Source organism: Hyperoodon ampullatus (genome assembly GCF_949752795.1).
Source record: "Hyperoodon ampullatus genome assembly, chromosome: 4".
Taxonomy (NCBI): domain Eukaryota; kingdom Metazoa; phylum Chordata; class Mammalia; order Artiodactyla; family Ziphiidae; genus Hyperoodon; species Hyperoodon ampullatus.
In genome coordinates, this window is record NC_136917.1 from 171,134,007 (window position 1) to 171,159,680 (window position 25,674).

The 25,674-nt window shown below is 46.8% G+C and overlaps 1 protein-coding gene across 1 annotated transcript; it reads left to right on the forward strand.

Moving 5' to 3' along the window:
- Nucleotides 1–15,689: 15,689 nt before the first annotated feature.
- On the forward strand, nt 15,690–23,695 carry MED10 (mediator complex subunit 10). The gene is made up of 4 exons (XM_079701847.1): nt 15,690–15,847; nt 16,995–17,078; nt 20,785–20,887; nt 23,038–23,695. The coding sequence occupies exons 1-4, from the start codon at nt 15,726–15,728 to the stop codon at nt 23,134–23,136; spliced, it is 408 nt and encodes a 135-aa protein (XP_079557973.1). The 5' UTR covers nt 15,690–15,725; the 3' UTR covers nt 23,137–23,695.
- The last annotated feature ends 1,979 nt before the right edge of the window (nt 23,696–25,674 follow it).

Sequence of the window (25,674 nt, forward strand, 5' to 3'; positions counted from 1 at the left end):
ACCAAGGAGCTGCACCAAGAATTAATAAAAGAAAAAATGAATTTCTAAAATTAATTACAGTAACATATGTAAAAATGCCTGCCATGGAGTGGTTCCTTAATACTTGTTAGCATAAAAAAATTCCTGTCACCAATTTAACATCTATAAATAGTACGAAGCTCTCAGAAGTGTTAATTCACCCTCTCAAGGAGTGAGAATTCATATGCTATTTGGAAAATATGGAATTAAAATCCAGCAATTATTATAGAAGGATAAAATATAATAAAATATATACCTGGGATAAAATATATACCTCAGGATAGTGGTTTATGTGTTAAGTACAGAAGTCCTTTGATAATTGAGTGGCCGGGTGGTTTTTTAGTTTAATTTACTCCTATGATTATGCAAAAAAGTTATTTATGCTTTTAGTCAGAACCAAAGCTGGATAATTTCTGCTATAATTATGCTTGTGAAATATATTTTACTCAGATCAACAGACTGGAGATTAGCATGAGAGAGTGAAGGCTAAGAAAACATAGCTCTTGGGGTGAAGATGTTCTGGCTATGGTTATACATACATAATTCAGCATAGCAGACACCACAGATAGACCCATAACACTATTTGTCTGATAGTTTCTTAGCAATTTTACATGGCTAACAAATCATTAGACCCTAATCTAAGATTTGGAAAAAGTATCGTGTTGAAATGGACCAACACCCAACTCTTAACTACTAGGGTAACTACCACCTCACATGTAAAAGCCGTTAAGGGGATGTGATGTCATAAGTGAGGAGGGGACGCGGTGACCCAGCCTTAGCACCGTGGGCACATTTCAAGTCCCAGGCATGGGAGGCAGGCAGTGGAGGATAATGATGGGTGGGGGAAGCTTGGACAAGTCATCTCCTGCTGTGTGGCAAAGAATAATTTCAGGTGATGAGAATGAGTTTTAAGTAATGGGAGTAAATTTGTATAATACAAAAAAAAATGTAGTAAGCATTTGAACCCGAGCAAATTCTGCACTGGGTCACAGCCTTGCTCTTCTTGTGAACAGGTAAGTCAGTGCAAAACCCCATCTTGCCTGAGTTCATACATCTGATTGTTGTTGGTGCCACATTAGATGCCCCAAAAGTCGTAGAGAGACATTCCAAGTTGAGTGTTTCAGTGTTAAATTCCTGTGGCTTGTGGAATTTTAAAATACTTTCTGGAGACCTTACTTTGTAGAATCTCAGGTGTGGTAACAGGAACAGGGATGTTTGTGTCTCAGGGTCAGCAGGGAATGAACTCAGGACAGACTCTGGACCATCCTCTATGATTTTGATGTATGTTTGTTTCCTATTGCCTCCATAAAAAATTACCACAAATTTGGTGGCTTAATACAACAGAAATGTATTTTCTCACAGTTCTGGAAGCTATAAGTCTAAAATCAAGGTGTCTGAAGGGTCTAGAAAAGGACCCTCCCTTGTCCCTTCCAGCAGCTCCTGGAGGCTTCAAGGGCTGTTTGGCTTGTGGTCACATCACTCCAATCTCTGCCTCCATCTTTACAGGGCCTCCTCACCTGTGGGTCTCTCTCCCCTTCTGTCTTTTGTAAGGATACTTGTCATTGAATTTAGGGTCCACCCAGAAGGACCTCCTCACCTCCAAATCCTTCATTTAATTATATCTGCAAAGACTTTTTTCCCCCAAATTAGGTCACATTCAGAGACTCCAGGAGCTAGGCCAGTGGGCATGTCTTTTGTGGGCCACAGATCTACCCACTACAAAGATTATCCAAGTGAAACAGGAAACCTGTGAGGTAGAATCTCTTCCCCAGCTGCTCCGCCCACGCCTGGTGGCACTGCATGTTTTAGGAGTTAGTCTCTGGAGCCTACTGCCCGTGCTCAGTCCTGGCGTGGTGCTCCACTGGCCACACAGCCTCAGGCAAGCTACTCAGTCTCCCTCTGCCTCTGTCTTCTACCTGAAAAATGGAGAGAACAATAACACCTCTATCCTATATCATAAGGTTGTCGTGAGGATGAAAGGAATTAAAAGGTGTGAAGTGATTACAAGCAGCCTGACCCATGCTGGCCCTATAGAGTGATGGGTTCATTTTCAACCACCCAGGATGTGAGCATTTGCTGTGTACGATGTGCATAGTTCAACACACAGCAAGATGGTTCAAGACCTGGGAAACTGAATCACCCTCCGGGCAGGTCGCTGCTCACATGCCACGTGATGTGGGAGGAGACTCCCTACTTGCCCCAGCAAGTCTCACTTTCCCCTCCCCTGGGTGTGTTTCCACCCCGATCTTCCCTGTGGTCCCCTGTCCCTGTGTCCAGCTCTTGCCTGAGACAGTGCCCTGTCTTGCCTCTCCTGTTCCTCTCACCCCTGCATCACCTTGAACCTCTCAAGGTGCCTTCTCTCCTCTGCTTGTCGGGTCTCTTTCCACCCTCCACTGTGCATTGCAGACCCCCAGGTTCCTGCCCTGAGCCCTTCGGTTCTTACTGCATGCTCTCGCCCTTAACCATCTCACCCCGTACATGGAACTCATGGCTTGTGATCCTGGGTCTCCTGAATCCCTCTCACAGTGACCTTGTTACAACCTTGACACCAAGCACAGGGGCATCTTCTCAACTGTCTGATGGGCATTTCCATTTGGAACCCCACAGGCAGCTCAACCTCAACATGGCTAGACCAACACCGTGCTCCCTTGATTCCTTCCTCGGGAACCTTCCTTAGTGTTTCCTCCTTGCCTTCCCGCCAGAGCCATAGAGCCACACGTGGCTCTTCCCTAGTTCTCTTGTTCAGCCAACTCCACCCCATGTGTTCTCACAGCCACCTCCCTACCTCTCCGGTCAGACTCTTCATCTCACACGGACTCGTGCAGATGCCAGGGACCGCTGAGCACTGTAGACAAGTCCACATTCACCCTAGTCTCATCCTCAGAGCCTCCCGTTGGGTGCAGGTAAAGGTCCCTGTGGACTGGTCCTGCCCCTCACAGCACTCACTCCCTGAGACCCTGTGCTCCTGCTGGACAGACCCATTGTCCATGTCCAAACCCCTGGGGTGGCCCCAGACCTGTGTCAGCATTCCATTTTTCTGGCTTCATAAAGGACTGCGGTCATGATGCTTAAGTGTATGTGTCAACTTGACTGGGCAAAGGGACACCCAGGTAGCTCGCAAAACATGATGTTTGGGCATATCTGTGACTGTGTTTCCAGGAGAGATTTGTATTTGAACCGGTAGACCAAGCAAAGAACACCATCCTACCTGCTGAGGGACTGACTGGAACAAAAAGACAGAGAAAGGGCAAATTTGCTCCCTACTTGAGCTGAGACATCCATGTCCTGCCCTTGGATATCAGCACTTCTGACTCTTGGGCCTTTGCACTCAGACCAGGACTTAGACTTTTGGCTCCTCTGGTTTTCAGGCCTCAGACTGGTACCGAATTACACTGCCAGCTGGGCTTGCAGACAACAGAACATGGGACTGCTCAGCTTCCGTAATCACATGACCCAGTTCCTTACAATAAACCTCTTTCTATATATCTATACATGTCCTATTGGTTCTGTTTCTCTGGAGAACCCTAATTGACCACCTTCTCCCAGGGTTCACTGCCTGATGGATGTGCATGTGGGTCTCTGGCTGTCCACCGCCCAACTTTCCCCTCACCCAGCCCTGACTACAGGTAAGATTCCACAGGCTCTTTCCTTCCGGCAAGAGCTTGAACAAAGTTTCCCTGCCAGGCTCCGGCTTAGGGCAAGTAATCTGTGGGAGTCAGGGTACAGCGTTGGCTCTGCCAAGGCCCTTAGATTCCAGCCACATGTCACCACCTGTCCCCGGCATCCCTCGGGGCACACACTTAATAAACAGGAATTGATGAGAGTGATCCCAAAGGTGTCCTCTGCCAACAGCCTGCTGGAGTGAGTCATCCTGGCTAGTCTTTGTGCTTGGCTGAGGCTACAGAGTAACCTTTTTGTTAGTGTTGGAAGGGCTGCTGTCCCTAGGGAGGATCTGGGTGCAGGGGACAGAACATCCTTGTTTGGGTGTGCTCATTTGATGGCCATTGGGATTTGAAGTCCAAGGGAAGAATCAGAAGCAGCATTTCAACAGCTAAAGTATTGGGTTTTCAGGTAAACTAATACTAGAGGAGTTATTTACCTATTCAGTCATCCGTTCAATAAACATTTGTTGAGAATCTTCATTGTGCTAATCACTGAAGGAAAAAAAAATGACAGTCTATCCTTGAGTGCTCACAGAGGGATAACTAAACAGCTGCCTATACTAGAATATGATATGTTCTACAATAATAGTCACAGATATGAGTGCTTAACTTGGACCAGACACTGTGTTAAGCTCTGTACTTGTATAATCTTTTTTTTTATTACTCCCAAGAACCCTACAAGAAAGAGCCTATTATTTCTCTTATCCTATAAGAAATAGAGAAAGCTAAGGTCCAGAGAGACTGAGTTGCCCAATATCACACATGTGGCAAATGGTGGAGCCTGATTCAAACCCACATGTATTAGTTAGGGCAAAGCTAAGATGCTATAACAAAGAGCCCCCAAATATCTTAACAATAGTTAACAATTACAGAGGGATATGATATTCTAAGTGTTTTACATTCTTACTTCATTTACTTCTCACAAGAACCTGAGGTTGTGTACTCTTCATCTCCCCAGGGAAGTGTTGAGAACTGAGGCAAAAGGACATAAAGAGACTTGCTCAAGGTCATACAGCTATTAAGTGGCAGAGCTGGAATTTGAACTCACAAAGTGACCCTCCAGGTCATTGCCATAACCACCATGTCACAGTATACTAACTGTCCTAAAAATATTGACTTTTTTCCCCTCTCAACTGTTCTGAGTTAAGTAGTCCATGTTGGTGGGGTAAGTCTGCTCCACTGGGCATTTCAAGACTCATATTGCTTCCAAGTCATTGCTTCTCCATCCCCAAGGATTCCAATGTCTGATACAGTATACACTGCTGACAAGGCTATTTTACAATTAAAAGTTTGGTTCCTCAGTTGCCCTAGCCACATTTTAAGTGTCCAGTGGCTACCATCTTGGACAGCATGGATCTAGAACATTTCCATCAACTCAGAAAGGTCTACTGGACAGTCGTTGCATTGTCCAGGTCCAGCCAGAGACATGAGGGAAGTGGTCATGGAGAAGACCCACCAGATGTGTTAAGTCCCAGACCCAGCTATGGCAACATCACTTCTGCTCGAACTTCTTAGTGTCAAGGCCAGAGGTAACTTCAAGCAAGGCTAGAAAATGTGGACCAGCCGGGCAGCTCTGGGCCTGGCTTCACTTCCATTTCTTTGGAAGAAGGAAGACTGGATTTTATTGGGATTCAAGGGGTCTCCACCACACTTACCTGTCTGAAGGTAGAGTCTGTGATTTTAGCCTCTAGTGGACCCACTACCTTTACAGAAGGGAACAGGTCCCAGATGTGCCAGAGCTCTGACCAGGGAGTTATGATTTTGCCTGAAGCAGTAAGTGAAAACTTCACTGAGATGGACAAGTGAGTTCCCCAAGCATGGGACAAAAGTGTGAAAGGGGACTTCCAAGCAGAAGGAGGAAACCAACAAAGACTAGGAGACAGGGACAGCAGGGGTCCAGCCAGTCCCTGGGGTGCTGGTCAGTGGGAGGCAAGGACTTGGAGTTCATTCTGAGGACTGGAAACTCTCAAAGGGGAGACGAGGGCTGCAGCCTAACTTCCTGGAGGATGAGAATTTTCAGGCTACACATTCTACTCCTCTGAGGGTCTCATGCCCTCTCCCAGGGGCAAATGCACCTGCTCCCCCACAGAATTCGGGTAATGTAATAGAGCCAGTACGAGGGGCATGTGGATGGCGTTACACAGAGAGTAAGGTTTAAAAATCCCTGCTGTAAATGGTTAAGAATACGTCTGCCAATGCAGGGGGACACGGGTCCGAGCCCTGGTCAGGAAAGATCCCACATGCCGCAGAGCAACTAAGCCCATGCGTCACAATTACTGAGCCTGCACTCTAGAGCCCATGAACCACAACCACTGAGCCCATGCGCCACAACTACTGAAGCCCACATGCCTAGAGCCTGTGCTCCGCAACAGGAGAGACCACCACAATGAGAAGCCCGCACACCGCAACGAAGAGTAGCCCTCTCTCGCCACAACTGGGGAAAGCCCACGTGTAGCAATGAAGACCCAATGCAGCCAAAAATTTAAAAAAAAATCAATTAATAAATAAATAAAATGAGTGATTAAAACAAACAAACAATCCCTGCTGTAGAAAATGGAAGCTGTCAGAAGATTTTAGGTTGAAGAATGACATAATCAATGCATTTTTGCAAGAGTTAGTTTATGGTACAAGAAGCAAAGCTTGACTGTGCATGCTCGGTGTAAGCTGATAGAAGGGACCACATTTGTTAAAGGCCTTTCACATTCCAGATGCCATGCTAGATGTTTCACCAATTTATAGACATTACCTTGATTCCAGGAGGAGAAAACTAATGACTAAGGTCATTCTTAAAGTCATGTAGCAAGGAAGTACTGGGCTTTGTCCCTTCCTGGTCACACCTGAGCTCTGTTTTTAGACAGTCAGGAGGATTTAAGGAATACCATTTGGGACCATTAAGGGCCCAGTGTGATGATGAGTCATTTGATGGAAAGTGTGATGGTGTCAGTCTCAAATCTTGTCACTTATGAATTATGCAGAACACAAGTAGCATTGTGGGGTTTTTTTTCACATCTTTATTGGAGTATAGTTGCTTTACATTGTTGTGTTGGCTGTGTTAGTATTGTTTCTATTTAAAAAACACTCAACTTTTTTTGGCTTAACAAGTGTTTCTTGTTGAGGAAGCAAAAGTCTTCTCATGTGTTTACGGTGGTAAGAATATAGGCTTTGGAGCCTGAGGGACCCAGGATTTACTGTCACTTCTGCACCAACCAGCTGTGTAGTCTTGGTAAGGCACTTACCCTTTCAAGCTTCAATTTCCTCATTGAAACTGAGGAGCAACCATACCTAGCCTGGAGGGTTGTTTCGACAATTATGTTTAATATGTAAAATATCTAGTGCAATGCTAGGCTCTGAGCAGGCTGTCAGTAAACAGCCATTATTATGATTATGGTTATGATTGTCGCTTGACCTGATGTGGTGCCCATGAAAATACACCCCTCAGATCTCCCACTGCAGTGGCCAGAATTGACAAGGAGCCCCAGAGCTCTACTCTGAAATTTATTACAGTTTCTGCTCCCATGAACTGCTTTTAGCCAATGACTGGGTGAGGCAGGAATACTAAGTCATGTTCATCCAGAAAGACCTGGGACTCTGCTGATGAGGGATTTGGGTTTGAGGATTCTGTAGTGGTCTTACCAAACTCTCCTTTGAACTGCACTACAGTCTAAGATGCTTCTAGCCTGCCTGCCCACCCGCCTTCCTCCCTCCCCCACTTCCTTCCTCCCTCCCTCCCCCGCTTCTTTACCACCTCTTCCCTCCCTCCCTGCTTCCTCCTTTCTCTCCTTTTCTTGGGATCAGACCTGCATCTTGGTCTTGATTCTCCTGGCCTTTTCTGGTTACTTCTCCATTTTCTTTCACCAATATTTCCTTAAAAAATGTCTTAAATGTTCAATCCCATCTTGGGATCTGCTTCTCACAGACCTGGAATAGCACAACTAAAGCCATTTTCTAGAAGGTTAAGGAGGTTGACACTAGTTCTAGTGTCCATTGTAACTGAAATTGTATAGACCTTGATCATGGCCCCTCTTAGCTTCCATCTTCCATACTGAGAGTTTTGATATATTTTTACTTAGTCTTCTGACACAAGCTGCTTCATATTTACTTATTTCAGGTGTTCTTTGCTGGAAAGCATTCTGGTGCTCTTTCTTGACCAGAACCAGAGGCAGGTGTCCCCAGTCCACGTGCACCATGATTTTCTGCAAGGTAAGGCTTTGATTTCTGGATCATCACAATTGGAAGAGCATACTTGAGCACAGTGCATTTCTCTTTGGAGTGTTTAAGACAAACTTAGACTTCTGCTGAATGTCATCAGTTTTTACACAGGACTGCGAGATATCAGGACTTCAGCAATGTACTGAAGGAGCTAGTAGGGTGAGAATTGGTATGAAGTCTAAAAAGTTTATATTTCTGTGTATAATTGCCTAAAGAGTTAGATATGTCACCTTTTTCCTCTTTCTATAGTGCTACCCTGTCCTCTCTTGAATTTGTGACAAACTTTTCATAAAAACTTAATAGTGAATGTCAACTGCATGCTTCCATTTCTTGATTGTCTCACATGTCAGTCTGTAGGCTATAGGAATGTAATCTTGTCATAGGTTCATTACAGAGAATTTCAGGTAGAACCACAGATGTTTCATGTCAAAGGAAATAGAAGAGAGATCTTACTGTTTCTCAATATTTATTAGTGTAAAAAACAAGATACAATTTATATTTTTTTACGGCACAAGTCATGCACGCTCACTGACATGTGAACCTAATAGAATGAATGGTAAATCTGATTTATTTGAACATTCATGTGTCAATGTGGCACTTGGGGAAAAGTGATATCAGCCTCCTCTACCAGTTGGAATTATTCTGCTTCTCAATTCTGTATTTAGGGAAGCTTTTTTGGTTTACATTTGACTATGTATGGTGCAAATTATAGTAGCTTCCTCTTAGGGTTATGAAGAATAAATGAAATACTCTTTATAAAATGCTCAGTAAAACGCTAGCTATTGGCATCAGTATGGTCATGACCATTATCATATCATCATCATCATCATCAAAGCAAGAGAGTTGCAAACCTTCCCTTCTGCTAGAACTGCTAATGTGCGGAAAATCCACAAAGTAAGAAGCAGAAACCAGCTGCTTTGCCCTCTTGGTAGGATAGCTGCATTTTTAAAAACCTAAGCTGAATCTGGTTCTCAGAATAAATGAAAATGAATGGCAAAAAATGTTCCAAATGGCATCACTAAGGGCCATGAGTGCTGATGGAGCAACAATAATGTGAATGAATAAAAAGAAAGAAAGAAAGAAAAAAAAATGCCTCCAGATTCCAAGGTCACAAAGCATTAGAAGCCTGGAAATTTCCCAGGGGCAGATCACCTTGACCTCAGAGGGAAACCAAAGTGACACCCTGTACCGTAAGCAGAGCCCTGCAGGCTTTCTGCACGCAGCGTCCTACCAGGTACACCTTCTGACCTGCTGGGATTTTCCAGCCTAATTCCATTTACATTTGGAGCTTTGGGTGTTTAAATCTTAAAACATGTCTTACAAACAAATAAACAATATTTACCATGTTCAGTAAAGGGAAAGCAGCCACAATTTAGCTGTGTCAAGAGGAAAAGGGAGAACCTGCATGAAGGTCTCAGTGGGTTTGAATAGCTTTTGGTTTCATCAGAGAACAATAGTCGATGGAACAATAAGTTAGGACAACTGGGAGATGAGTGATTTAGAGAGACTTTCAAACTCTGGTGCACTCAATGGATCTCAATGGCCCTAATTGGGATTGTTTCAAAGGTCAGCCTTGAAAAACTCCCATTTCTGTTCTCACTTTAGCCAATACAAATAGGAGGAGAGAGGAAAGAGAATATTTATGGGAACAATAATTGGAGCTGATGACTAATCACAAATCACAAAAATGTAGGGTACGATACCATAATTATACTCATTATGACCTGGCCTGAATTAAATGTCCTGCAGTCACAATACAGAGAGCAAGGGCTGGCGTTCCTGAACAGAAGAGGCAGGTGTTACGGCTTGAATTGTGTTCCCTCCAAAAAGAGACGCTGGAATCTTAACCCCCAGTCCCTAAGAATGTGACTGTATTTGTAAATAAAGTCTTTGCAGATGCAATCAAGTTAAAATGAAGTCATTAGGGTGGGCCCCAATCCAATATGACTGATGTCCTTATAAATAGAGTACATTTGGACAGAGACATGCACACGGGGAGAACACAATGAGAACATGAAGGCAGAGAGCAGGGTGGTGCATTTACAAGCCAAGGAGCACCAAGGATTGCCAGCAAACCACCAGAAGCCAGGAGAGAGGCATGGAACAGATTCTCCCCCCGAGCCTCAGAAGGAACCAGCCCAGCTGACACCTTGGTCTCAGACTTTTGGCCTCCAGGACCGTGAGACAATACATTTCTATTGTGTAAGCCCCCCAGTCTGTGATACTGTGTTGCAGCAGCACTAGGGAACTGATACAACAGGTAACATGATCCCAGAGCCAGGGTGACTATTATGAGGCAGGGCAAAAGCAGCAGTGCAGAACATCTCCGTGGAACCTTTTCTATGGCCACAGCAGCTCTTAGGAACTGGCCGTATCGTGGGCTACAGACACAAGTACAGGACGCAGCAGAAACAACTTGCCAAGTGCTGGAAAAAACCAGGGGAGGGTAGCACAGATGGGGCCATAAGTCAAAACTGCAGAAGCACTCATTTCTCTTAGTTATTTGGAAAGCAAGTTGCTGCCAGGGTCTACCCGACAGAAAAGGATGGCTTCCTGGGGAGTTACATCCGTGGTGGAAAAATAGGCATTTGGTTTCTTTCTGCCGTTTTCTTTTGTGGTTTTCTTTTCTTTCTTTTTTTTTTTCCTGTGACCTTCGAATAATCAAAAACTGTTTATTGAGTTAGTTTGAATACAATTGGGACTCTGGGGGATGTGTAAGATTGGATTCTTCTCCTCAGAATTCCTAAAATATAGCTGGAAGCTAAGGTATAAGATATGAGCAGGAGGGACATAGAGGTTCAATGTCAAAAAAGGCAGACAGGGCTTCCCTGGTGGCGCAGTGGTTGAGAGTCCGCCTGCCAATGCAGGGGACACGGGTTCGCGCCCCGGTCCGGGAGGATCCCACAGACCACGGAGTGGCTGGGCCCGTGAGCCATGGCCATGGAGCCTGTGCTCCGCAACGGGAGAGGCCACAACAGCGAGAGGCTTGCGTACCGCAAAAAAAAAAAAAAAAAAAAAAAAAAAGGCAGACACTAGGGAGGCCATGAGTAACAGCCCAGTGCCGCTCCCATGACTGTTTCTACACTGGCCGGTGCTCCAATGAAGTACTGAAGAGTTGGGGTGATAGGGAAGATTCTGGCATGTTCTTGACTTTAATGAGACTGTTTCCAAAGTTCTATCATTTAGTCAAATGCCCTCTATAAGTTTATAGTATGTATCCTTTATTAGGATCAGGAAGTTTCTATTCATTTTCCCAGAAGTTCCTTTGTTAAAAACAAACAAACAAACAAAAAACCACGAATCAAGTTGAATTTTATCAGGTGTCTATTTTAAAAATCTGAGATATTTCTCTGCTTTAATTCTTAATGGACTTAGATACATGAAAGATTTTATGATATTCATCATTCTTGCAGTTCTAGGAGAAGCCCAATAGATCATTATTATTTTTTTTTTCAGTGTGATGTTTGACAGGTTGTGTTTTTCAAAAATGGCTTCAAAAGGTCTCACCTGTTCTTTCACCTGTTCTTCCAACAAAGTGACTTCTTACTTCTTCCATTGACAGGTCAGGGTTATGTTTCCTCCCTGGGAATCCATCTGAGCCATGGTTGTGGTGCAAATGATGCTGTGGGACTTTGGAGGCAAGGTTCTAGACGGCTGTGCAGCTTCTATCTGTTTCTCTTGAGTTACGTGCTCTTGGAACCCAGCCGCCACAAGGCAAGGATGCTCCCGAAGTCCAGAGACTCACGCAGAGGGGGACTGTGTTCTCTAGCTTACAGTTCAGCTGGGCTCCCAGCCGACATCCACCATCAATGTGATGGCCCTGTGACCATCAACTTGAAAGTAGACCCACTAACCTCAGCCAAGCCACCCAGCCAAAGTGACATGGAGCGGGGGCAAGCTACAAAACGCCACGAACAGCCCACATTGCAGATTTGCGAGCGAAATAGAGAAAAGTAGCTGTTTCAAACCACTACGTTTCCACGAGTTTTGTTTATGTAGCAAGTGATAGCTGATAGGGGATAATTGATTCGATTTGCTAATATTTTATAATATTTGTGATTTTTACATCTACTTTCAGAAGGAAGATTGGCCTATATTTTCTTCCTTTTTTTTTTGGACTGTCGTCTTCATTTCCTATCAAAATTATATAATCCTTTAAAAATGAGCTGGGATGTTGTTTCTTCATTTTCTAGTCTCTGAAAATGTCTGCTTAAAATTGAAATTCTTTTTTCTTTAATGTTTCATTAATAAAGAACAAACTAGTGTTAAAAGCAGTCACAGCTTGATGTGTTGTTCCTTTGAAAGAGATTTTTGTCTGCTGGCCAGTTTATTGAAAGGTTAGGATCTATTCTGATCTCCTATTATTTTTTGGGTTAACTTTTGGGAGTTTCCTAGAAAATTGTCCACATCCTTCAAGCTTTCAAAATATGAATGCAAGTTTCACTGTAATTGAATGATGTTCCCTCATTCATTTATAATATTGTTTATTCTCTCTCTGCCTTCCTGATGGACTTGCTGAAGTATGTATCTTTACTCGTCTTTTCAACAGTCAGCTTTTCTTTACTGTTCATCTTTCTAGCTTCTAACGAAAGCAGAAAAAAAACTAATGAAAGAGTTTTCATTTTCCTTAGTATCTCTCTTTACCTTTTCCACTCCTTTCTATATACTTTCTGTGCTTGTGATTTCTCTCTTGCTCCTTTTCATTAACTCTTTGGGTTGAAAGCCCTAGCTTATTATTTCCAGGTTATTTTTCCTCAGTGTATCACCTTAGAAGCAAAGCAGAAGTTTGATAAGGAGTGCTTATCATTCAGTTCCAAATATGTTACAAATTCCCCTTTAACTAGTATGGCCATGTAATGTATCAACCAAATTGAGACACCTTTGATAATGAGTGACAGGAAGTGCTACTAATAATTACATTGGGATGACGGACATCAATCGGGTCTCACCCATACAAATTCAGATGTATGTATATCCATGAATTATTTCAAAGAGTGTGTTGTGGTTTTCAGGTCTGTGTGTGTGTGTGTGTGTGTGTGTATGAGTGTGTGTGTGTGTCAAAAGCAAATAACTTCGTTGATTTCTACTGTAATTATACCACTGAAGTCAGAAAATCCAGTCCATGTGACATCATTTGAAATTTGCTGAAACTTCCTTCGTAGTCTAGTGAAAGGTCAAATTTTTATAAATATTCCATATGTGCTTGAAAATAATCTGTTCTTCAGGGTTCAGTGTTTCTCAAAGATCACATACATTAATCATATTATTCAACTCTTGCATATTCTTCATTTATTTTGTGCTCTACTTGACATCATTTTCTGATAGAGGTGGTTCAAATCTCCTGTTATAATTATGGAGTTTGAATTTTTCCTCATAATTTGCCAACTTTTGTGCTAGATATTATAAGGCAACATTGTTAGTTGCTTATAGGTAAATATTAGTATAGGCTCTTGGTGGACTCTTTCCTTGATCATTAAAAAAGTCTTTTAACATTTTTATTAATTTTTAATTTCATATGTTTAATAATTTTTTTGGATTACCTGTCATATCTTTTTCTATCCTATTCCTTTATCTAAACCTTTCTGTATGTTTGTTTTAGGTGTGCTTTGGAAAAGCCACATAGCTGGATTAAGACAGCAGCAACAACAATAAAACAAAACACAATATAATAAAACACTTCCAATCTGAGAGAATCTCCCTTTTAAACAAGTAGTGAAGTCTGTTTACATTCACTGTGATCACCAACATATTTTTCTTTAATTCTTTTATCTTATTGTGTGCTTTATATTTTTTATGCTTGTTCTTTGCTTCACCTATTCTCTGTTTTTCTTGCCTTCTACTTAATTGATTGCATTGTCCTTATTCCCTTTCCCCTTTACTAGCTTGGAAATTATATTGTTCTACTAAAGAAATAAACTTAATTTTTAAAATCAATACTAAACAAAGCCTAAGTGCCATCAATATCTATCCCTTTTTATTCTTATGAAATTGAAAAGGACTAACTTCATATCCAGCCCTCTCCCCAGTCATCATTTTTTTCTTTTTGTCTAGTATTTTATTGCCACCTCGTTTTAAAATTCCCCTGAAGTTAACTGCCGTTAAGTTGGGAGGGAGGTATTTTATCTAACATGTCTGTGTATTCAGAGCAGAACAGAGGCTTTCCCCGTCACTTCAGCCCACCACATCAACTGGAGTTCCTGATTCAGTAAGTCTGACAAATCACGTACCTGCTCTGGGTTCCCATTTCTGGCTGCAGTTGGGAGAGGCTTTGGAGATCATCAAGAAAAGGGGCTTCCTCATTTTGCCTAAGTCTCTAGGAACTGAAAAGGCTGAATGCTGGATACTATGATATTCAGTAGAAAAGGAAATTACAGTGGCTTGAGGGATCCAGGCAGGCTACTGCAGGAGCAAACGTCAGTTACTCCTAGAAGAATGGGCGTAAACGTTTCTTAAGCACAAGAGTGGTCAAAATGGAATTTTAGTAAGATCAATGAACAGCAGTTTACAAAAAGCTCTGTGAAGTAGGGGAGGTTATTCTTCGCAGATAGGGAAACCCCACAGGGCACTGTTTTATTAGAGTTGCCACGAGGGGCCGGGGACCTGACCTAGGAAGGTGGCTGGAATTAGGGAAGGAAGAGCTGAGGGGAGATGGTTAGAAGGAAGAGTTAGAGTTGGTGGGTGCTAAATACATACCAGAAGAAAGAAGTCGGGGTGCCAGAGCTGACCTCAAGGATTCCGACTGAGGGGCAAGGAGACTGTCCTTATTGGGCCCTTCATGCAAACTTTAGGGTTTTCAGGTACGTGGGTATTTGTGAAGACGTTGCCTTATATGGCACATGCAGGGCACCGAGACCTCTGGGGGGAGGTGGCAGCAGTTAGCACTAGAAGCCTCAGTTGGGACACTAGACCTAAGGTCACCGTGTGTTGTTGTCCTTGCTGCTAATTCACCCCTTTGGGGATGGCAAATCACTACTGGAAAAGTGATGGGTCTGAAGCCCAGCTTGAGCTGCCTTTCAGGGTCAGGGCAAAGGCTGAGTGGCTCCAAAAGGGAGAGGCCAGCTTCCGGAGGAGCAGGTAGGAAGCTTGCTGGACCCTGCACAGCGGCTCGCTGGTGTGGAGTAAGAAGCTGACCAAGCCCTTTGTCCGCAAGCCGTTGTACCTGCCTGTAAAGAAGCAGAGGAAGGGAAGGTCTCCAAGATCTTAAAGATGGCTCATGTCACGGGGCAGGATATCAGGTGTCTTTTCCCCTTTCTTCATTACATTTTTTTCTTTATTGTTGCAATTAATTATCATAAGTACCTGTAATTTGAATACTCGGGGAAAAAAAGTCATTTTCATCATGGGTCAAGCTACTCTTTCCAAGTACTGCCCGCTGTGCTTCAGCCTTACCGGCGTTATCTCCTCTAACTAACCTCATGTAGCTGTCGGGTCTCATTATCCTGATTTTATGGACGGGCTCAGAGGCTCGGGAACTTGCCTAGGGCCAGTGAAGGCAGAGCGGGATCCCACAGGTCCCCATCGCGGGCTCTTTGTGGCCCTCGGAGCACGCGTGCGAGTCCTGAGGACCAACACCTGGCGTGCCCCGCTCACCTGGGCCGCTTAGAGCTGCTGGGGCCAGGCTGAGCTGACTTCCTCCTCTCCCCACGCTCAAACCCCGCCCCCGATCCAGGCCCCGCCCCAGACACCGCCCCGCCCCGCGTCGCCCCGCTCCGCCCCGCCCCACCATCCAGGCCCCGCCCACCAGCCCCCAGAGGAAACGGAAGTGGTGGCGGGCCCCGGCGGAAGCCAGAGGCGCCGGGACGGAAGGGAGCCCGCGGCGGTGCGGACGGCCGGGCGATGGCCGAGAAGTTCGACCACCTGGAGGAGCACCTGGAGAAGTTCGTGGAGAACATCCGGCAGCTCGGCATCATCGTCAGCGACTTCCAGCCCAGCAGCCAGGCCGGGCTCAACCAGAAGCTGTGAGTGGCGGCCGAGTCCGCCGGCGTGTCCCCGGCGCCAGCGGGGTGGCGTCTGTCGGCCTGGGAGCCGGGATGGGGAGCCTGGAGCCGTCTGAGAGCCGCCGCCTCTCCCCGCCCTGTTCGGGGCCGGGCCCTCCCGGGCCCTCCCGGTCCAGGCTGTGCGCAGGCGGGCTGGCCGCTCCCGCCTGTTGCAGGCCCGCCTCCTTCCCGCTTTGCCGCGCTGGGACCTTGTCTTGGGGCCGCGTTTGGACACGTTATCAGTCTCCGTTCCTGGGGCTGTCAGGGGGAGGTGTGCTTCTGAATCTGAGTCTTACCCCACGCACGTAGGACTCTCTCCCCTTCGGCGGGGGGTTCCGCCCCTGCCCCCCGAGGGGAGGCGGGCTTCACGCGGCAGTGCGGTGAAACGGGCCCCGGGAAGGTGAGGGCTCCGAAACCGCTTGATGGCTAGGCCCCAAGGGAGGAATCGGATGATGGTGGGCGGTGGTGGGGTGCGACGGGCCACAGAACGTTTATGAAGTGATTTTTGGGGCAGCAGCCTTGTGCTGGCGGCGGGGCCCGGCCCTAGGGTAAACAAAAGGCAGATACAAATCGGATGCTCCGGAGAAGGGCTCACAGCTGTACGGAGGGCACAAGCACCAACCTGTTTGCAAGCCCGCCTTGCGTACCCGGTGCTGCGGGACTAGCCGGCTGATCTAGGAAGGCTCCCGCGGGGAGCTGAAGTTAGACTAGGCAGCCGCGGCTTGCTTTCCCCCAGGCTTTGAGGATGGATGCTTGAACTGGAGTCGCCCACCCCGGGCGTTGTCTGACACCGCACACAAAATCCCCACCACCTCAGGGTGAATGTTTTTGAGAGAAGGCTCGTATTTTTCATCAGATTCTCAAAGGCTCCTGCCCTTATTCCTATTGGTTCCTGCCCCCCAGTATTGGCAATTCCTTGTTTGAAAAGACAATCGGGAGATAGGTGAGCATATGATATAACGCCAAAGCTTTCCTAGGAATTCTGTAGCTAACCAAAGAACTGAGAGCCACGTGTAACCTGTGCTTGTGCAAGGAACACGCGTGTGGATCCCTGGTCGCCCAGGTGTGGGTGGTGCTCAGTGCCGTCGTCCCAATTAACCTAACGTCCCAATTTTGCTTTTTCCCTCAGGAATTTTATTGTTACTGGCTTACAGGATATCGATAAGTGCAGACAGCAACTTCATGATATTACTGTCCCTTTAGAAGTTTTTGAGTAAGTAGCGTTCTTGATATTCTAATTATTGTTTAGTTTTGCTGTATTCATTTCTTCAACTACCAGTATATAAGTGTCTGCTATATGGCAGGCATGGTCTGGGTGTTTTGTATATGCTAGGGAAGAAAACAGACAAAAATCCCCGCCGTCGTGGAGCTTATGTTCTAATGGGATTAAACCATTAAAAAAAAAAAAATCCTCAGGGACTTACCTGGTGGTGCAGTGGCTGAGAATCCACCTGCCAAGGCAGGGGACACAGGTTCGAGCCCTGGTCCGGGAAGATGCCACATGCCGCGGAGCAACCTAAGCCCGTGCGCCACAACTACTGAGCCTGCGCTCTAGAGCCCGTGAGCCACAACTACTGAGCCTGCGCTCTGGAGCCCGTGCGCCACAGCTACTGAGCCTGCGCTCTAGAGCCCACATGCCACAACTACTGAGCCCATATGCCTAGAGCCCATGCTCCGCAACGAGAGAAGCCACCACAATGAGAACCCCGAGCACCGCAACGAACAGTAGCCCCCGTTCGCCGCAACTGGAGAAAGCCCGTGCGCAGCAACGAAGACCAACGCAGCCAAAAATAAATAAATTAATTAAAAGAACTCAGTATTGTATTGTTTAAAAAGAGTTACATGTGAATAAAGCCTTTTTAAATATGTGAAGAACATCCTAGGCTCTTAAAATCTTGCTTATATAAAAGGACAACCACATGAATTCCTTTTTTTTTTCTTGAGAAGGAAAAATTCTTTTGCAGCTATATTATAAATTAAAAAAAATTAAAGCCAGAAACAACCCAAGAAGTACGAATTTGGTCTGGTATCCCCCAGACTGCCCTGGCAGTGCTGGTTCTAGGAGATGATAATATCTGCTCTGTTGAAAAAAAAAGTTCTTAGGCCGGGTATGTTTGGTAAGTCTTTTTACCGTTTTCTGCAAGAGAGTTACCTGCATCTGGGCACAGTCCTGGCCTAGAGAATGCCTCTAGGAAATAAACTCTTGAGGTTTTATCCATCCAGGTTTTATCACACTGATTTCACAGGTGAAAGAACCAGTAAGTAACTGTAGTGGCTGTTTAGCTAGTCAGTGTCAGAGCTGAGACTAAAATTCTGGACTTTTAACAAAAATTTTATTGAAGTATAGTTGATTTACAATGTTGTGTTAATTTCTGCTGTACGGCAAAGTGATTCAGCTATACATATATATATTCTTTTCCATATTCTTTTCCATTATGGTTTCTCACAGGATATTGAATATAGTTCCCTGTGCTACACAGTAGGACCTTTTTGATCCATCCTGTATTAGCGTCTCCTAACCCCAAAATCTCACTCCATCCCTCTCCCACCCCCATTCCCCTTGGCAACCACAAATCTGTTCTCTATGTCTGTGAGTCTGTTTCTATTTCATAGATATGTTCATTTGTGTCGTGTTTTAGATTGCACATATAAGTGATAGCTTGTGATATTCGTCTTTCTGACTTCACTTAGTATGACAATCTGTAGGTCCATCCATGTTGCTGTAAATGGCATTATTTCATTCTTTTTTATGGCTGAGTAGTATTCCATTGTGTATATATACACACCACATCTTCTTTATACATTCATTTGTGGATGGACACTTAGGTTATTTCCGTGTCTTGGCTGTTGTAAATAGTGTTGCTGTGAACATAGGGGTGCGTGTATCTTTTTGAATTATAGTTTTGTCTGTGTGTATGCCCAGGAGTGGGATTGCTGGATCACATGACAGCTCTATTTTTAGTTTCAAATCCTGGACTTGTGTTGACCAGGGCCAATTCTCTGGGCCAAGCAGCTTCCCTCCCGGAGCTGGCTTGGAACAGCAAGAGTATTCTGGGGCTTTTTGCAGTAAAACTGCAAATGTAAATCACTAGAGTTCCTTGAACAGTAAAAGGAAAAGTTACCTTTTTACATCCCCAAAGGTCAGAGATGAAAGTCCCAGTTACAGCACAGCTCGGCAGCTGGCCACCAGGTCAGGACACGTAGGCTGCAGTTTTCCCAGTCTCAGCTCTGTCCTCACCTGCTGGCCAAGGTGTCACGTGTTCCCAGGTGGGCGCGAAGGTGTGTCTTGTGCGTGTGTTGCAGCTCTAGACTCCTGCTCGTGAAGTGTGGCAAGGTGGAGGCTGATTTCCCTTCCTTAAGTGTCCTCATTAGAGCCATTGTGGTCACGAGTGTGTGGGATGAGTATATTGACAGATGCCAAGGAACTAGTCCTGGCTTCTGAAGTGGAGCAAATGAGAGGAAGACAGATGGGGAAGACCGCTGAAGAGGCGGGGGCAGCGAGGCCTTGGCCAGCACAGCCAGAGCCGGTGGGTGCAGGGACAGCGGAGACCCACGTGGGGACTTGGGATGGGCTGGCCTCTCAGCGCCCAGCAGGCAGCAGATCCGAGCTGTCGGTCAGCCTGTGCCGACGTAGAAGGGTCTCCAGGCCTGTTCTCAGGCACGCCGACTGCGTCTGGAGCAGAGACACCAACGTCAACCTCGGCCCTTCTGCCCGGTGCTTGGGGTTGGCGAGTTGGCAGAAGTGGGAGTCAACCCTCGAGTCTTCAAAGGAGAGCCTGATCCAAAGGACATCAATGTCAAAAGGGGTTGTTTATTTAGGACCTGTGGGCCTGTTGGGTTTTTTTTTTTTCCCCAGAAGTGGATGGATTTTGCTTAGGATTTAACCAGAATGTTGCTTTTTTCATTCCATCGTTTCAAATACATCACAATAAAATGGGATTTCTAGGACTTTTGATTTATTAGTATTTATCTGTCATAATTAAAAGCCAGTTTTTATGCCATTAACAGCAACCTAACAGTGTCTTTAATCTGAAGTGACAATTTTTTTTAACTGAAGCATAAAAATGCATAAATCAGACTTAGTATAGTGGTGGTGGTTTTTGTTTCTTTGTAACGAGTCATTCAGTTTAGCCGGAGGATGCGAAGGTCTTCAAGGTGCAGAAGTAGGCAGGTGGCCTCCGCAGGTAAAATGTGGAGATTCATCTAGGCGGTACACTTAGTGAAATCTTTGGGACGGTGAAGACGTTTTGGGGACACGTGTTGATGATTTCACGGAACAGTGTTATACTGCTAAGAAATAATTGGAGAGAATCCGTCTCTTAAATTTAAGTCACGGAGGTATTTTTAGGAAAGTAGTGTATCATTCCCCCCTCTCTCCAGTTGGTAAACTAGTCTCAGGACAGGCAAAGCCGGTGCTCTCGTGCTCGCTGCTTTGCCCTCCCCGATCCTGCAGCCCCGAGGCTCCTCTACAGAGGACGGGGTGGGCCTGCTGGGTTGCATCTCGGTGGGCTCCCTGTGTTGCTCAGGCCTGAAGCTCTGGCCCACGCTTAGTTCTCTCTTGTCAAGAGCTGCCTGACCTTACAGGTGGTTGTGAGGATAAAAAGGTGTGGTTGGCCATGAAACCTTTCGAAAAACACGGGTGCTAAAAATGTGAACTGGTGTGGCTGTGAAGCTTGCTTGGTTTATCAGTGATCGTTACTTGATTTCATGAGTCGTTCATATTATTAGAAGTAATGTGAGTGCAAGTCATCTGTACTTGTATCAACGAAGGAATCCTAATTCACCTGGTTCCTGGCCACAGCCGCTTCTAAACAGGGCCATGTGAGGTTACAGATCGCTGCCTTTGTTTTTGCCCCATAAGAAAACTGTGAGAGGAGGTATCAGCCATGAATGTTCATTGAGGTGTTTCATGTTTCCAGATACATAGATCAAGGTCGAAATCCCCAACTCTATACCAAAGAGTGCCTGGAGAGGGCTCTGGCTAAAAATGAGCAAGTTAAAGGCAAGATCGACACGATGAAGGTAAGGTTCCTGTAAACAGAAGATAATGTCAGAACATCGGGGATGCTCACAAAGCAAGTTTGGCTAATAGACTTTGTAAAACGTCAGCTACTGGACAACATTACACAGTTGAGATTTCTGAAATGCATGATAGGTAATAATATTAGCAAGCCATGTAGTAGCATAATAAACGTAGCGACGTGGCTAGCCTCCCTTTTACGGAAGTCTGGGCTAATTTTTGTGGCGTTTGTTGTTGTTGGCTAACTGTGCTTGTTTCTGTTTTTAAGATTTTAGTATCTCCAGGTTGCCCTTTGGTGCTTTCTGAGTCCTTCTGTTCGGCCTTTTTCTGTAATTGTGGGTCTTTGGTTTAGAGGATTGCCAAATCCTCCTTGACATCTCTTTCTCTGGTGGTCATCTCCAGCTTCCGACTCCAGACCCCTTTGTACCGTATACCCTATTCTCCACAGAGACCCTACTCTTAGTGTTTCTTGGTTTTGATGGGATCGAGAAAACTCTGCATCTTGAACATGGTATATGGAGTGTTTTCTTACCTACATTGACACTCGTGTGGCGGGGGGCGGGGTGTGTGTGTGTGTGTGTGTGTGTGTGTGTGTGGTTTTCCTTTAGGTGGGCGGTGCCAGCCCCACCCCCCCAACGAGGCAGCACTGGCCTCGTTTGCGTTTCTGGAATTCACCAGCCCGTCTCCTTCCTGTCCATTCCCCTGCCGTCTCCTCTGCTGGGACTCCTGCACGTCCTCCCTGGTCAGCGTGTCACCTCCTCCGAGAGGCCTTGCGGACCAGCCTTGGCTGATAAGGATCGGCCCTTCTGTCTCTGTCCTGTGTCCCCTGCTGCAGCCTAAGCTCCAGGATGTGAGGGGCACGAGTGTTGTGTTCCCCCTGCTGCCCAGGGGCACAGGTGCCTGCTCGGTGTCTGCTGTTCGCAGGGATGGCCACGCGGAGGGCGTGCTGGTGAGGCGAGGGGCCGGCACAGAGGTGGTGACGGGACTGCCATGACAGGCCCGTCTCACGCTGCCTGGACCCCAGGGATCTGTGCTGATCTCAGGTCGCCTGCCCTGGAGGTGGCTTTGCTGTGAGGGTTAGTGTGGTGCCCCCAGCCTCATTTCTGCTTGGCCAGCTTGAGATTGAGTTGCTCTTGAACTGAGCATCACCTCTGGGGCACGATGACGCTTTGGTCGAGAGCCAGCTGGGGTCCTTTGGGCCAGTCTGCGGGCGAGCTGGGTCGTCCAGCTCAGGGACGACAGGCAGCAGCCCCGCCCTTCCCCTTAAGAACAGGCCGTGGCTGCAGGGCGATGTGCTCCCGGCTGCCTGCGCTCCTGTTTGCCTCCCTGCTTTTGAGCCTTGAGATGGCCTGTCGGCGGTGACACTAGCGACCGTGCTGTTTGTTCAGTTTGCACCCCTTTCTGTTGCCTCGTGGAGTCATTTCCTCTCATGAGATTGGGAACGTCTCACGGTGCAGTTTGTGTGCCTGGTGGGTCGAGTGATTAAACTTGCACGAGTTCTGTCTTAAGTGCTTTCTGTAGGGTTGGCATGCAGCCTCCTTTGAGGATGTGTTCCTGACCTATGTAAGGACCATCTCTTTGTTTATATCCGCAGTGCTGCTTTTCTGTACAGCTTATAAGAAAGGGTTTTGAGATGCTGGCAGATATTTAGCTGCTTTTAAGATTGGATTAAAACAAACGTTATGCTGAAACGAAGGCTCAAGAAGCGTCGTATTTGGAGAAGACAGGTTTCTAGGTGCTCTGAAAGCTTTGATCGAGAGCTGTTTGCACACAATGGGTTTGATGTGGTTCGAATTAATAATTGCTTAATTATTACGGGAAGACTCCTGTTACACGTGCTCTAATCATTTCCACCTGAGAGGCTGGCTCCGCGCGAGAGGGCTCCTTGTCACTTGAGGCAGGAGGGAAGAAGTAGTCTTTGAGTGAACATTCCTCTTTCAGGTAGTTCTCCATGTACCTGATGTACCTGCAGCATAGCTGCAAGCAGTTCCCTGCTGCGGTTTGGCAGCTCTGGCATCCAGGGAGGTGAGCAGACAGTGCGGGGAAAGCCCAGTTTCTCTTTTGAGTTTGAGGCTGTGGTGGGGCGTCGTCTTTACCTTGGGTGATGGGTCACAAGCAAAAACATCTTGACCGTGTGTATTTTTCTTCCTAGAAATTTAAAAGCCTGTTGATTCAAGAACTCTCTAAAGTATTTCCTGAGGACATGGCCAAGTACCGGAGCGTCCGGGGGGAAGACCATCCTCCTTCCTAACTCCCTCCTCCGTCTGTCTGAAGGTCCTCCCAGCCCTGCTCGAGTGGCCGTGACCTTCAGGCAGCCTTGACTGAGCGGCAGCCATGCTGTTTCCTGGGCCCATCCTCCCGCCACCTTGTCCTCGCCGTGGCCTCTGGGGACGGCAGGGCCTGGAGGGCGTGTGGGGCTGCGCTGCCAGCTGCCTCCTCTCCCTGACGTGCTCTGTTTGGTCCTCTAGCTCTCAGGGGACTGGTGATCACACAACTTTGAGTGCGATGTGTATGATTCTCCATGGCCAAATAGTCTTGGAAATATTAAATAAGATAGGTAAAGTAAAAGTTTTAAAAAATTCTACCTAATAGTTTTCTTTTAATGTACTCTTTCTGTTCTTTTCTTTCTTTTTTTCTTTTATGGTGTCAAAGAAAACTAAACAAAAAAACGAAGGAAAACTTGGTTTAATGTAAGTACTTTAAATTCGTTTTGTATTTTATATTTTAGTATAGTGCATAAAGAATGTGTTCAATGGAACTGTGTTTCCATAGGTTTCAGTTAGTCTAATAAAGTCTTTAAGTACTTATAAGACTTGTTCCATGTAATTATTTCTGTAACATTTTCATAGTATAGTATCTTGTATGTCGTAAACAATTGTCACTTCCCTAAAGTGTGAGGGATATTGGTGAAGTTTGTTCTGCAGGCATTTAGGCAGGAAAAGCCAAAGTGAAATGCAGGATTCTAATTTCCCTGCGGCCTCTTTTACAGAGGACATTACGGACGTATTGACACAGTTCAGGAACGCGCCCCCCAGCCCGTCCCGGGGCCCCGTGTGTCCGCCTGAGGGGGCTGCCAGATGGCGGGGACAGCCGCGCCTTCAGAGTCTGCAGGGCCGGGTGGGCCTTGGGAGGCTGCGTGGCTGGTGAGCTTGGGCAGTGCTGTTGCAGCACCTGCGGGCTGACTTTGAGCCGCAGGCCCCAGTGCGGTGTTTCTCGAGGGTCGCCGCAGACCACGGCATCAGAATGACCCGGACTCGTTCATCGGAAAGGTGGGTCCAATTCAGACCTATTGGGTAGAGGCTTTGGGCTGGGGCCTGGGAACCCGTGTTGTTGATTTCCTGGCCCCAGTGATTCTGGACCCCTTAGAGCCAGGATCCACAGTTAGGGACTTGAGTCTCATTGGTGTGTGACAGTGGGCATGGTGTGGGCTCCGCTGACTGGCCTGTGTCCGGTGAGGCCACGGGCGTGGCCGAGTGAAGTGAGGGTCAGAGCCCAGCTCGCAGCATTCTCCGCTCACCCCTTCCCGGGGACGGGGGCTCGTGTGTGCCTTTGCTCCCCAAGGGAGTCTTATATTTGCTAGGAGTTGGGGGCCAGGCCCCTTAGGAAGTTGCTACCTTGTTGTCAGTAGTTCCGTTCTCTCCAAAACATAACCAGAAAAGGATTCCCATCCCGGGCGCGGTTTCCTCTAGATGAGGGCTACCCCGGCCAGTAGACTCTGGACCCAGAGGTTCCTCTCCTGTGTTGGCTTTGCCGCTTCTGACCGCCCTGTTAGCAGCTGCATGTGGGTGGTAGGGGGCTGGGTTCAAAGCCCTTCCTAACCCCTGTGCCCATGGGACAACTCAGTTGGTCCTCCTCCCAGTCCCCGGAGCTGCAGGAACTGTTACCGTATTATGACAGAGCCAGAAGTCACAGCTGATGTGCAGGGAGTGGCATGTTACATGCAGCCCGACTGTCCAGAGCGTGTTCTGACCCACTCCATTCCGTTGACTCAGTAGAAGACATCCTTTGCAGTTCCAGCAGTGACCCGATTACTCCAGACCATCCCTTGTCCCCTGTCTTAAAACATCGTGTGTGACCCAGACGTGGGCCTTCTCCCCAGCCTTCTCGGAGGGTGTATTTCCATTCCCTCTCCATTCCCTCTGCCTGGGTGCCTGGTGGGTCCACAGGTGTCTGTAATTCCCCTCTGGGTTCTGAAACTCGCAGGATGTAGCTGGCAAAGGGCAGCTGTTGTACACATCTGGGGCCTGAGAATCAGGCAGTTTTCAGCTATTTCTCAGCCTTGAGAAGAACGGCTGCCGTCGATGAGTGGAGGTGCTGATCAAGTAGCCAGTGATGATACAAAGCCCCCCAGTCTGGGGGCCTGCTGAGCCAGGCCCAGCAGGGGCAGGGGTCGCCGGAGCCGGTCCCTCTGGAATGTCCCTCTGTCTTTTCAGTACAAGTTTGGGTGTGTTGGGGGGAAGCCTTGGGACTCCTCAACAACTCTTCAGCGCATTTGATGTTGCCTCTGCAGTGGAGCCCCCAAAAGATGCTGAGACGTCACGGTACATTCCCCTAAGTTCAGGGGTTGGTCTCCGTTTTGCACCGGGCCTGGCATTAGTATTCATTGCCAGTGCCAACCACTTTCAGGTCCTCTTTAGGTGACTGAGCAGTCCCCGCTCAGAACGGACGTCGTGTGACTCACGGGAAAGGTCTGTAGGCGGCCTTCTTGCAGACTCACGGTGAAGGTGGCCTGTTGAGCGTAACTGCCCATGGCCCTTAGATTTCACTGGAAGGTCCAAGTCCGCATCCT

What these genes read in the sequence shown, in the direction of transcription:
- MED10 (XM_079701847.1), top strand. Translation starts at nt 15,726, where the DNA reads ATGGCCGAGAAGTTCGACCACCTGGAGGAGCACCTGGAGAAGTTCGTG. An exon ending in GTCCCTTTAGAAGTTTTTGA is followed by an intron (nt 17,079 to 20,784) that starts GTAAGTAGCGTT and finishes TCATGTTTCCAG; the next exon opens with ATACATAGATCAAGGTCGAA. An exon ending in GCAAGATCGACACGATGAAG is followed by an intron (nt 20,888 to 23,037) that starts GTAAGGTTCCTG and finishes TTTTCTTCCTAG; the next exon opens with AAATTTAAAAGCCTGTTGAT.